Consider the following 14,202-nt stretch of genomic DNA (forward strand, 5'->3'; position numbering starts at 1 on the left):
GGGGGCCTGTCCCCTCCCACCCCCCCCCCGCCCTATCTGCAAAGAGCAGAGAAGCTGAAAGTATCTGACCTTGGCAGCAGCACAAAACATCCCTTATCAGCTTTCTTCTGAGCACAAATCCAAAACACAGCCTCTTGCTAGCTATTGTGAAGAAAGTTAACTCTGTCTTTGCTTAACCCAGGACAGTATTGTTCTGCTTCCAGGAAGAGTACCCAGAGATTTTTACAGAAGGTGTATAAAAATAATGAATGATAATAGGGAATAATCAATAGTAAGTGGTGAGTAATGAACATTTATTAATGTTGTGTTCACATGTGCATGCACAGCTTTGTAGAAAAGGCAATCATTCCTCAAAGAGGAAGAAAGAAAAAAATTGAAGTATTTGTAACTTGCTAATAACATGGTATAGGAAAATGCCTATGAAGAATTAAAATAAATATTGGCAAACACTGTCTGTTTTGTTTTGTTTCGTTTTGGTTTGGGTTTTTTGGGTTTTTTTGTTTTTTTTTGTTTTTTTTCCTGACAATTAGCTCTGAGATTAGCAACATAGCTCTTATTTTCAGGTTGCTATAATTAGTAGTCGTGACAATGGTATACTGTAACCTCTGTCCTTCTTTTCAGTTTTATGATTGGCAACAGTAGAGAAAATCATCCTCCCTTTGTAACAGCAGAATATACAGAACTTGTTTGGCAATCTGGTTCATACAGTTAAAAACTGTAAAGACAAGTTTTATAGCTAAAAGCTGTAATCTCATTTGACAAAGCACAAAGAACTAAACACTAAGTCTTCAGTTACAAATTTTCAATGTCTTTGAACTTGAAAGAGTGAGTTCAGAAGTTTCCAGGTGAAAAATACTTACAAATGGGATTAGTACTTTCTGTTATCCCAGGAAAAAAAAAACAAAAAACAAAAAAACAAAAAAACCCAAAAAAAACCCAACTCATTTATACTTGTACAACTCCAACAATCAGACAAGGAAAAGTGGTGGGGTTTTTTGTTTTTGTGTGTGTGTGTGTTTGTGTGAATATGTAATCTCTATGTCTGGGCATAGCAGTATTTTAGTAAGATTATTTTTGAGATGGAAAAACTAGTAGGATTACTGGATAGCTATGAATGAACCTCTAGTTTCAGATTAGTATTAATTTTCCTTTGTTCCTTGAAAGCAGACATATTAGATAGGATTTATTTTAATCTTTTCAGAAATATGATGCTTCTTTCAGTACAAGTACCCAAACATGGGTAGTATAAAATTGAACTAAGTCTTTCACTTGCAACCATCCACAGAGAAAGAAGAACCAGCCACACAGGTGAATGTATAGTACTTCAAGGATGAGACCTCTGGAAGAAAACCACTGCATGTTTTCATTGGAGCATTTATATACTTAGAGTTATGCCTCCTGAAATTCCTGGTGAAACTCTGAAAAGGAAATAAATTTAGGGAAGTTCATTATTAATACCCTCATATTAACTGCTCCTATAGAGAATAATATCTATTCACATTTATATATTAGTATTATTATCTCTATGGGAGAGGAAAAATGAGTAATGCTTGGATTTTCGTTTGAAGTAACCTTTAATGGCACAGGTTCATTGTGTGTGTCAATAGTAGTATTATTTAAGTGAAATCCCCAACACATTTTTTTGGTCTGAAAAGCTTTTTTAAATTTGGATTCATGCAAGCCTATGAAGTCCTGAGGAGTTAATTACAGTGAAATACTAAGTTTTAAAAATTCATTGTCTTTTCTTCTACAGGAAACTTTCATTAATTCTTTCAAGTACCTCATATTTGCCACTGAATTTTCTGATGTTCATGTTGGTAGACTAGAGGACATTCACTGCTTAAGTTACAAGGTGGTTGCATTGTCTTCCTGAGAAGAAAAGAACATTTTTCTGAGAAGACCATTGTCAATGCACATATCATGTGCTGATGCTATTTCCAGCTTTCCCCATTACAGAGGCATGCAAGCCACTTTGTGAAAAATGTGTGCCTGGTGTTACAATGTCTCTATTTATATGCATCTCTCTAATAGGTTCTTTAGTTCTCATCACTAGCTTGTCCCTTCCTTTCTTCTTTCTTGTTTCTTGCCTTTTTCCAAGTTCAAGGACTATTTTTTGCAACTATCTGTGCATGGGCTTCACTTTACTCAGTGATCCCAAAGGTAACAGGAATACAAATATAAGGAAAGTTTAAAAAAAATGCTGAAATGTTTTGCTTCATCTGACTTCGTTTCACAATAAATGTGTCAACATGAAATTTGGGCAATTAATTCTGGGACAGAACTTTTTTTTGTAGTTGGTGAGCATAAATGTTTCTGAAAACTGCTGAGTGTTCATCAGCTCATGGAATTACACCCATTTCCTATTAAATATAAGTATCATGAATCATCTTAAAGTTTTCTGATTTGTAATCAAGTGTGTTAGCCGTTCATGAAAAAAATTCTGTAGCAGAGCATGCAAAAGATAATTAATATAAAGCATTGATATGTATCCAAGTAAACAGTACTCAGCATGGCTACTCCTTGATTAAAAACTGGTCAATTTTCCAACTTTTTAAAATTCATAGATGTCGAGTTATTTGCTAACTTGAAGATGTTTTCTAAGCTCCATGGTCCATAATTCCATACACATTCGCACCCTAGCAAACAAGAAAAAAAACTTGTAAACCAAACAACAGCTTTAATCAAAACATGTAATGCCCTTGCTGCTTATCTCTCATGTATCATTGGAAAAAAAAATACCAAAACACATCAAGGATCTGTAATTTATACATATAAGCAATAGATTTAGAGTAAGCACCAGCACCACTGATCACTTATTTTGTTCCTTCTGAAATTTTCAGGAAAAAGACAGCTCATATTTACAGCCAGACATATGTGTTCCTGACTTCAGCACATCAGTTCAAAATTCTCAGGCGTAATCTTTTGGGAGGAGGAACCATGAAGAAGCAGCCAATGTGCTGAGGCACTCTGCCATCAGCCAGGTTCCTATGGGTTACTACGCACTTGATGACTGTATTTCTTGTAAAAGTCCTAAGGAATATCTGAAGGTCAAGTTAATCCTCATTAGTAATAAAAAGATAGAAACTTAATAGAATTCAAGGCTCCTTCAGGACACAAGTGAGAACGTGTGCATTCAGAGTAATGACATTAAGGAAATGTAGATAGAGGAGGGGAAGTGGTGAGCAAAGTGTGATAGATGGTTGAACGACTGACTGCTTACTCCCTGGCATGCTGTGCTTTCAGCTGCTGAGCTATCTTAACTCATAGTTTAGTGACCCTAACTCAATGTTAGCCATTTCTTTTTGATTATATTAATTGCAAGACCGTTTTTTTCTCTTTGCCTTCTGTCAAGGTTACTATATTATCTAGGTTTGTGGAATCAGTGCAGCCAGTTGTACATGTTGTATGAAATGGAAAAAAAATACTGCCAAATGCACAGAGGGACTACAGAGAAAGCTTTCCATTGTTGAACTATGTTACCTTCATTGATGTTACACAAACACACAGGATATGTCAGAAATGCAGATCACCATTCCCAAATAATGTGTTAAAGAATCTAACACAAAAAGAGTTGAGTGACATTTTAGTATCTTCAAATCCGTGGATACTTTTTTGGATTTTTTTCTGTCTCCCATCTCTAAATGCCTGTCCAAGAGTACTAAAAGTATTTAGCCAAAGATTTTTGAGCTAGAGATAAGAATGTCACAGAATGCCCAGTATTTTGACTTAGTCCGGCTTGAGAAAAGCAAGATATTTTAAAAGTGTTTTACAACTTAATGAACAGGTTCTAAACATGATCAGAATCAATTTTCAGTGGCTTTTCCTCTAGATGCCAGCGATGACGTTCCAGCATCAGTACTAAGTACTAGTTTAAAGCATTTGTGGTTGAACAAATTGTTTTAAAGTGAAAGATAAGGCTCTACTTTAGCAAAATATTGGGATTCTTTGCCAAACAAAGTCAGCTCCTGCAAATGGATTTTATATTTTGTAAAAGGAAAAGAAAAAGAAAAAAAAAGAAAAAGAAAAAGAGGAAAAGAAAAAGGAAAAGAAAAAGATAAAAGAAAAAAGAAAAGTTATAAAAGAAAAATAAAAGGAAAGAGACAAAAGAAAAAAAAAACAAAACAAAAAGGAAAAGGAAGATAAAAATAAAAAGAAGAAAAAAACCGAAAGTCAGACTGATATTAGCAGGTAGTTTATCCTAGTGTTAATTCTTGGAGGTCCTCAAGCTTTTACAGCCTTGCAGGAAACAAATAAAAAATAAGTCTGGACTAGAAGGAGAGGTGCATGGATTCTACAGAGCAGACAGCTGAAAATGTACATGTGTTTAAATCACTTGACTTGACAGGATGCAATCCACAATATTGGATTAGTGCAACTTGAAGTATTATTATTGCATTTATTTTCAACTTCTCTCAGAAATTCACTTTATTTAAATAAATGTCGTGTTAGACTGAGTAATTTCAGATTCTTTTGGATTAATGACATTATGAACACCGTATGACATTGTCAATATATGTTTAAAAAATTGCCTTTATATCAAGAGGGTTCATCTCTAGTTCCATACTAAAAATAATGCAGGTAGCAAAATAAAAAGCATAAATGCACCGGCTGTATGTGAAACAAATTACAGATGTGAATGATTAATTATATCACTGTGTTACAGCAGTGAGAAAAAACAGGATAAATAAATTTAATACTAAAACTGACCTTCTATACTTTTAAAAGAAGCTTTCATTTCTACAGTGAATATAAACACAGAACAGACCCAAAGATGACATCATTATAGACATAAAAAACAATTATGGCAGCTTGATACTTCTATGGACAAATCCCTACTATTGTAACCATTCTGAGTAGCTGTTTTACAGTTAAGTTGCAGAACATTTTTTAATCCCTCACAGAAAGTGGTCTCTATTTATGGGAGAACTGTCTACAGTAAATATTTTTTTTTTTTCATTTTGGTAAAAAAAAAAAAATGATGGAAAAGAGAAAAGGCAGCAAGAATTCTAGTGTCCTATATTCTCTTCCTCTTATAAATTAATGGAGTGTACCTAATACATTTGGACTTATAAATGTTATTCTACCTGTGAGCTGAGAAAAATATAGATTTTATGCCAAATAAATCTTCCTTTATTCTATTTCATGGCCTTAAAACTGATCTGCCTGTACTATTACTTCAAGGTATTATGAACTGGAACTGTTGTTATCTGGTTTGCATCCTTTAAGCTTTTAGAGATACTAGATATACAGTTGTTGCATTGTCTCCACAGTCAGATCATTTTTTGAAGTGTCTATTTTCTTAGGTCTGAAAAAAGCAAATAAATTGATAGATGTGTGTGTATGAGTATGTGTGTATCTCTGAGAATGTAAGTGTATGAGAAAGAATATTAAATATCATAGAATCATAGAATGGTTTGGGTTGGAAAGGACCTTAAAGATCATCAAGTTCCACCCCCCCTGCCATGGGCAGGGACACCCTCCACTAGACCAGGTTGCTCAAAGCCTCATCCAGCCTGGCCTTGAACACCTCCAGGGATGGGGCATCCACAGCTTCTCTGGGCAACATGTTCCAGTGCCTCACCACCCTCACAGTAAAGAATTTCTTCCTAGTATCTAGTCTAAATGTGCCCTCTTCCAATTTAAAACCATTACCCCTCGTCCTGTTGCTACATGCCCTTGTAAAAAGTCCCTTCCCAGCTTTCCTATAGGCCCCCTAATTTATATTTTCTAGTTTCTAGTTTCTAGTTTCTAGTTTCTAGTTTCTAGTTTTATATATTACGTATTACATATTACATATCACATATTACATATTACATATTACATATTATATATTATAATTTACAGTGCATAGTTTGAGCTCTCTATTAATTTCCACAAAAACAGCAAGCAGTACATTTCTTTAGAAATAAAATTTAATGTTTGAGTTATGTTTAAACCACATTAGCACAATGAGCACCTTTTAAGTGGAAACAAGTTATTATTTCTTCAAACATCTGCTTTTAGAATATACTTATTATTCAGTGATGTAGTCTTCTTTTATTGATTTTAATTTACAACAATATAGCGTAGCAAAAGAAGGAATATTTAAATGGCAATGAAAAGTTAAATTTGGAAGTGAAAGTATGGATTGTTGCTACCTTTGTTACTATAGGATATTATCTAATTTGTAAGCAGTATATTTCTTCTGGGAGGTCTTGGCACGCACTGAAGACCAGTGAAAGCATCTTTGTCTTCACACTTTGCACAACACAGATGTGCAAGTGAATGTTCTGCTAAGCCATCAGAACAGAACGCAGGTGTCACATTATTGTAGGCTTTGTATAAAACATCATAAACAGCTCCCAAATGCATCAGCCAGGCTCTGTTCATGTAGCTGAAATGCCTTTTTGCCATCTTTCCCTTGACATATGATGAAGAGTGTGAAAAGCTGCTATTTTTTCTTGCCTTCTAAAGCATTTTTGTCCTCCTGCACAGCCCTTCCTGAAACTGTTCTTCGGTGGCACCGGTTACAGCTGCTGTCTTACTCCTTCTCACAGCCTGGTCATTTGCCTCAAACAGAAAGTTATAAAACAAAAATAGAGCCAGGAGACTGTTAGCACATTATGATAATGGTCTTAAATTTGGTTTAGGGAGTATATAGTCTTTTGTGGCTGATGGTTTGTAGGTGTTAAGGGAGAGATCAGAGTGAATATTCTTGTGGGCTTCCTGACTTAACATCTGTTATGTGGTTACTTCAGGCTTTGGGAAGGTAGATGTAGAGATCCAGCAGTCCTTTAGTGTGTTAACATGAATTAATGTATAGCATGATTTTGGCAATGTTACAGTACTTAAACAGCTTAATCTTCTTTCTGCTAAAGAAAATATGCGAAGAATATAGATACATGCTGGCGTGTGAGCATTCCTTAAGTAACTGTAGAAGCTGTTAGATGTGAAATGAAATCTGTGCATGGCTATAAAACATCTTATGGTAGGCAAACAGCTGGAATGTATGTAGATTCATGTACATTAAGGTATGAATATGCATGATTTTATGACACTCCAAAAACAAGTATATACACAGATGTCACAAGAAAATGTTTAACATACTGATCAGATTGGAAGGGTTCCTAGATAACTTAGGTAGTAAGCTTAAACTAACATTATGGCTTACAGAACAGTATTTCCCATGTGCACAAATTTTAAATCAAAATACTGGAACACACTAAAAGAAAACCCAAAATTAAATGGAGCTGTGGTGGTAAATATACATCACTAACTTAAGGAAAACATCTCACAGAGAACATTATGCTTAAAAGAATTTTAAATTCATAATACATTCCAGATTTAGGTAATTTGAAAATACAGAGATCAGACTGATCAGGTAGCTCTATCATTCCTCTGGTGTCTTCATCCCTACCTAACTAAATTAATACATCCATATTTGACTTGTAGCTAAGAGGTCTTGTAGGTGAAGCTAACATTGCATGCTTTGATCTGAAAAGCTGTAACTTACAGTCCTGGCCTAACTGCCACGGTTAAGATCCACAGAGGTCTATTTTTCTTGTTCCTGATAAGGAACTGTTTGCAAAATGATCTCCTTACAAGGACTGTACTATGAAACTTGCCATTTCTGGACACCCCACAAAAAACCCAACCAACCAAACACTAAAAACAAACCTCTTCCCCAAGCCCCTAAACAAAAAAAAATCTGGCTCATTTTCCTGTTCTACAGAAGGAAGGAAAGATTGATGGAACAGGATAAAGAATATGATTATTATAGTCAATACTCTTCTGGAATGAATATTACAGCAGAACTCATCTTTGTCTTTGATTATGGTTGGAAAACTTTGCCAGTGCTGTGCAATTCTTTTTGCTCCATAGTTTTATTTAAAATGCTAACACTACTGCAATATTGCACAACGATCTTTTTTAATGGCATTCTTCTCTTTCCAACACTTGATAGTCTGCTTTGTGTGGACTTACATCATCTTTTTCATTTGGTCTCACACTTGTCCTGGCTTTTCATGCTGTCTTTGTTTAATGACAAAAGAAGCAGATTGCTAAACAAGTCTATCTACATCATAACTGAAGTATTTATGTAAGGGTACAATTCAAGGTGCTGCCTGTAGTGAATAAATCTGTAAATAGTATCATCAAATATTTACCTGCTACGATGTCTCTTTCCTACATTTTTTTTCTAAGGACCAGGAAAGGAACATGTTAAGTAAGACTACAGCAAGGCAACATTTCTTACAGGAGTAATCTGGGGAGAGGTCAGAATGTTAATAAATTCTGCACAAATTTTTAATTGACAATTTTGTAAATACTTCCATCTCCTCACAGGAAAAATAACTTGAAAATAGTTTTTAAAATAATTATTTTGGTATCTTTGAAGTGAAATACTGTTATTGTATTTAGCAATGGTAACAATTTAAAAAATAACTTTAAATCTAATTTATTGTCAAAATTATAACTATTAATTGTATAGGGATGAAACTTTTTGGTTTTAGTTAATCAAAGAGTTCAAGTTAAAAGGGTTGGGTTTTTTGGTTTTTGTTTTTTTTTTTTTTGACCCAGAGGAAATATTTGTATTGTTCACATATTTCAAAAGGGCTTGCTTTCTAATTCCAACATGAGGTAAAATACTGATTGTCCAAACACAGCTCTATAAATAAAAAAATTGTGATTGAAGTTATGCTTCAGTATAGTTATGAGACCACAAGTTTCTTAAGACAGGAGGAGTATGCCTGATGTATTTGGGAAGTGTTTGGAGGGTCATTTGTCCTTCCTTCATGTTTCACTGCTTTTTCCATAAAGCCTCGAAGGAGAAACCCCACCCTGTCACTCTTCTGTTCAGTGGTTCCCCCCAAATGGAAATAAAAAAGTGTTAAGTATCTCAGAATAAAAGCTGTCAGTGAAATGTCTTAGTGCTTCATATGTGGTTTAAATTCTTTTAATAAATCTCTGGGCTATTGTATATTTGGTGGGCCATTCCATGCTGTGGATTTTCGAGTCTCTTGGTTTCAATATATGGTTATGCTTAAACTGCAGTTCAGTGAGCAACAGAGCCTGGTCTCCTATGCTTATGTGTCTGTAAGATGAGCCCTAATACCTTCACTCTGAGCATCCTTTACCTTCCTAGCAAAATAAACACCCTGTTTGTGCCCCCACCTGCCTTGAACGGTACAGCTACCTGGGCGAGAAGATAGATTGCTTTGACTGGTGCAAAGCTGAGTGTATTGGCCAGTGTCTGTGCTGCCTGGACAGAGACCTCCTTCTTTGAACAGATGCTGCCCTAGACTCCTTGTGACACAAGCTATTTAATGAATGCACAAACCATAAAATCTAAACTTCACTCAGATCTTTTTTTTTCACTCAAGTTAATTTCAAACTGACCTCTGGATTCACAAGCTGTTAGACAAAATGGGCAGGCACAGGGCAACACTATTGTAGAAGTTTATTTCCTTAAGGAAGTAAGCTAAAAATTGATCATTTGGCATATGCTTAAGACTGTTGTTGTTGATATGCAAGTAGTAATTAACACTTACAGTACAACCGTAATAATAGTTTGATACATTTAAGTTCATTCAAATAGTAGAGTCTAAAATAGCACTGTTCGTATGAAAACACACTTTTAAATTTGGTTGGATTTGGCTTTTTCACATCATGGAGTTTCTGGCATTTATTTCTTTAGATATTTATAAAAAGAGAGATTTAAAACTGTTACCAGTACAGTGAATGATTTGCAGTGAAATCAGATGCAGAGCTTGGCATTCCACTGTATGCCAGATGCCTGCTTTATCTTGAGTTTGAAATTTATTACTTTTTATTATGGGTGGTTTTATTTTTGAATTGGATAAGTTTAGTTATTGCAAAAGCAAGACTATTCATAATGGTTTGGGCCAAATATAGTGCAGTCAGCTGGTATGCAGGTTTACCTAAAGAGCTTTGACAACCTTTTAATCTTGATATGTAGCACACCATCTATTCCAGTCACGGTCGTTTAAAAAAACATATAATGCATGGCATGCTAAATTGCACACTCGCTGTTTGTTTAGTATGGACGTAATTACACCATAAACTGAATTGCAGTTGAAATTGAAAAACGGACCTGTAGCAATATTTTCAAAGTTTATAGGTCTTTATGCTAAACTACATCTTAGATTTTCCCAGACAACCTATAGTCATCTTACTGCCCATTAACACTCCTTTCTGGATGATGTAAGAGAAAACGAGCCTTAGGGGACAGAGATTTACATTCTGATTTGACAATATTTTTAAGTCTATGTGTAGTTTTAAGTAGGGGTCCAGGACATGCTACAGTATTAAGGTCAGTTATTAGGTTGCTTGCCTGGAGATTCCTTCTGTTCTGTGGAGTTTTGATATCTGTCTCATACTCGAAATTCATCAGTCCTTGCACTTTCAAAGCTTCCATTGACCAATTCAGTATTGATTGCTTGTGAACTGTAACAATCCCTCTTGCTTGCCTGATGTCTTTAATCTTTTGATCCGTCTCCATGACTAATCAATATTTATACCATCATGAAGGCAATATATCCACATCCAGGCTCTTGTGTCTGCAAACTCACAGAGTGTGTTTGTAAGACAAATAGGTACAGAAACAGCTAAACATTTTCTGGGATGGAAGATTCCAACATAACCTAAGTACAAAGACATGTGTGATGGAGTTACCTGTTAATGTATTTTCTCTCTACCAACAGGTCCAATAAGCAGCATTTTGGTGAATAAGTATGGTAGCCGGCCTGTGATGATAGCAGGAGGTATCCTGTGTTCATTTGGTATGATTGCTTCCTCTTTCTGCAATAGTGTCCTGGAACTTTATCTATGTATTGGTGTCGTTGGAGGTAAGAGTCCTCTTTAAAAGGGATTATTATATTGTATTGTATTGTATTATATATATCATATTATACTATTTCTAATACTGTTCTACCATTGAGCCTTACTGATCAAGAACTCACTGTGCAAGGCATTGTACAAATGCAAACCAAGAAGGTAGCAAGATTTAAGCTACCTGAACTATCTAATCCTTTAAATTAGCTGGTATGATGTTAAATTATTTCTTAGGATATTTCAGGAACAACTGATGATTTTATTCAATAAATGCTATATGTATGTACTGTTCCACACTGCACTATAATTATGGTATAAAAATTGATTGGCTTCTGACAGCACTTATTACAGTCATTTGTGTAGAATTTCACATCTATTCTTTTAGATTTCAATCATGTTGCACTTCAAACAGGGTGGCAGAAGCTAGCAGAATTCTAGTAAAAATGTGAAAGCTCGTACCAGCTTTCTGTAGGTTTGCCCATACATATGCTGTCACAGGTAAGTATAACAACTTTCAGTTCAATAGCTTTCTGTTTGAAGTCCACCAGGGTCAGTCCCCAAATAAAATTATTCATATATCATCAAAGGCCTGGATATTGCCTAAGGCAATGAACTACAGTGATCATAAAGCCAGTAAATTAAATAACCTTATCAAAAGTTGTGGGTTTGTTTTTTTTTTTAAACTACCTTCTCAGAATAAAGAAGGCAAGTGAGACAAAATATTGTCTGGTAATAAATGAAAGAGATAATACTTGTTCCTATATTCAAGCTCAGCTTTCTTTATCTTGGAACTAAAGTTGTTGTTCTTTTGTCAGTGGTTATTTCCTGAAGCTCATATTTTTTACGTCCTAAACGAGGGGCCTACTGAAAGAGGGTAGAGTCAGGGTCGAGGAATGGGCCTATCAGAGAAGAAAACTTCTCTCCTGTGCCATCCAGCAGATGTATAGCTGCTTAGACCTTATTGCCTACATGTCTTAATACAGAGAGAAGGCCAGAGGTTCAGATCATACATTCAGCTGATGTGGATGGGTGGTCTGCTCCCATGTATGTCCTCTACAACTCTTCTACCTTTAGAAGTGACTTCCATACCTGATGAAGTGGTGAAGCTCCAAAACAATTAGCCATTTTAAGCTCCACTTTTGTACACAAGCTTGATCTTAAAAAGGGCTGGAAATAAGGAATGAGGAGATTTATGCATTTAAATACACCCTGCTTTCACTGTAGCTGTGGTGTCATTTAATAACTTTAGTGAAATGAGCCAAGAGAGAATTGCATTGTAGCTCAGTAAATATAAAAATGGTGAGTCAAGGCACCGATACCATAATTCCTCTGTGATTCTCCTGTCTCTGTCCTTGCTGAAACACAACAAGGAGGTCTGGCTTTTATTGCAGTGCTACAGGGAGAAATGTCAGAATGCCACCATGGAATAGTCTTGGCATTAACACACATGGACAGCAATTAAGCTGTATTTCATTCTCTGATGCTAGCTGGTTTCCATCTTCATTGGGAATCACTGGATTAGATACTGGTCACTTAAAAAATAACCTGAAAATGGTGTGATATGTTTTTTAGTGCATGACCTTCAGTAATACTGACTTTTATATGTTGTTTAGGTCTGGGTTTAGCGTTCAACTTACAGCCTGCCTTGACCATGATTGGCAAGTATTTCTATAAGAAGCGTCCCATTGCTAATGGATTGGCCATGGCTGGAAGTCCAGTGTTTCTGAGCACATTGGCACCTCTCAATCAATTTCTCTTTAATGCGTTTGGCTGGAAAGGAAGCTTTCTCATTCTGGGAGGACTTCTTTTGAACTGCTGTGTGGCTGGGTCACTGATGAGACCTGTTGGACCGAAAACAGTCCCTCCTGTGAAAAAAGATGTTGAAAAAGGCAAAGGAGATTCTACCTTGCACAAAAACAACAAGAAGTCTTTTTGGCAAACTATGAATAAGTATTTAGATCTGTCCCTCTTCAAACACAGAGGATTTCTGATCTATTTGTCAGGAAATGTCATTATGTTTATTGGTTTCTTCGCTCCAATAGTATTCTTGGCTCCTTATGCCAAGCACAAGGGAATTGACGAATATTCTGCTGCTTTTTTGCTATCTATTTTAGCCTTTGTAGACATGTTTGCTAGGCCTTCAATGGGACTTGTAGCAAACTCCAAGTTTATCCGGCCAAAGATTCAGTACTTTTTTAGTTTTGCTGTCTTGTACAATGGTGTCTGTCATATCTTGTGCCCTCTGGCAACAAATTACACTGGCTTGGTGATATATGCTGTATTTTTTGGATTTGCATTTGGAATGGTTAGCAGCGTTCTTTTTGAGACATTGATGGACCTTGTTGGGGCTGCCAGATTTTCCAGTGCGGTTGGACTTGTCACCATTGTGGAGTGTTGCCCTGTGCTCATAGGCCCTCCCCTGGGAGGTAAGAATCTCTTTTATTCCATTTTTTCTGCCATTACAGCATAATCTTGCAATTTAGCATTGAATTAATATAAATGTTGTTCTTAATGTTATTTAATATTTTTGCTGTGACTATGAATATACTGTATCAGCACTTTACAGCTGCAGATCCACATGAGAATCTAAAGATGTACATTGCATACATGTGCAATAGATAGATGAAGAGCAGCTCTCTACTGGCTCTTAAATCCGTTGGATAAATGTATGTTTTCCTGATAGCACGGAGTGCTAATTTTGCAGCCTTGATTTACATGTATTCAGCTCCAATTTGCTCTTTACCAACACAGTTCGTACTCTCTTGAACTGGTTGAATCCATGGGTCAGTTTTTGTGAAGATCTCACAGAGTGAGATCTTTAACCTAATGGCAGCTAGAGGAGTGCACACATAAATTTAACGTAGCAACTTCAGTTGTTTAAATGCCACTGGCATTTCTAGAGAGAATAAACCAGTAAGGAGGTGCCAGAAAGCACAGGGGCATGCTCAGCAGCCCGGGCAGGGTGCACGCATGATGGGATTCCAGCACAGTGCTGTGGAGCGTTGCACCCTGGCATGATTTCACACGGCAGCCCCGCTCACAGCCAGTCCTTTAGCCCATTTCTATAGCCAACAGATATGTGTAAGGCAATTCAGAATGTGAACCATCCTACATTGACTGAAAGATGACAATGTTGCCAACTTATCTCTTTTGAGAGTAAGAAGAGCTTAAAGGGAGCCTAGTTGTATATCTTGGACTATATTAATAACTTCTGGGCTTTTAACACAAAAAATTATGAAGAGTCTTATTTTATTATTGCTAGCTTTTTAGTCAGTGATGCTGTTAGTAAGTTTTATAATCTTAACGTTTCTGATAATATAAGAGACTAAAGAAACAGGTGCTCAAATCTTATTGAAAAGTCTTGGGTGGGTG

General features: G+C 35.9%; 1 protein-coding gene across 1 annotated transcript in view; it reads left to right on the top strand.

The window, feature by feature from the left end:
* The window catches only part of SLC16A7 (solute carrier family 16 (monocarboxylate transporter), member 7), a 27,944-nt gene extending 14,644 nt beyond the window's left edge, over window positions 1-13,300 (top strand). The window contains exons 2-3 of the mRNA XM_010072588.1: window positions 10,701-10,844; window positions 12,444-13,300. Coding sequence (XP_010070890.1) covers window positions 10,701-10,844; window positions 12,444-13,300 — 1,001 coding nt within the window. The remainder of the gene's footprint in view (window positions 1-10,700; window positions 10,845-12,443) is intronic.
* The last annotated feature ends 902 nt before the right edge of the window (window positions 13,301-14,202 follow it).

This window comes from Pterocles gutturalis, unplaced genomic scaffold, assembly GCF_000699245.1.
Source record: "Pterocles gutturalis isolate BGI_N339 unplaced genomic scaffold, ASM69924v1 scaffold16642, whole genome shotgun sequence".
NCBI lineage: Eukaryota > Metazoa > Chordata > Aves > Pterocliformes > Pteroclidae > Pterocles > Pterocles gutturalis.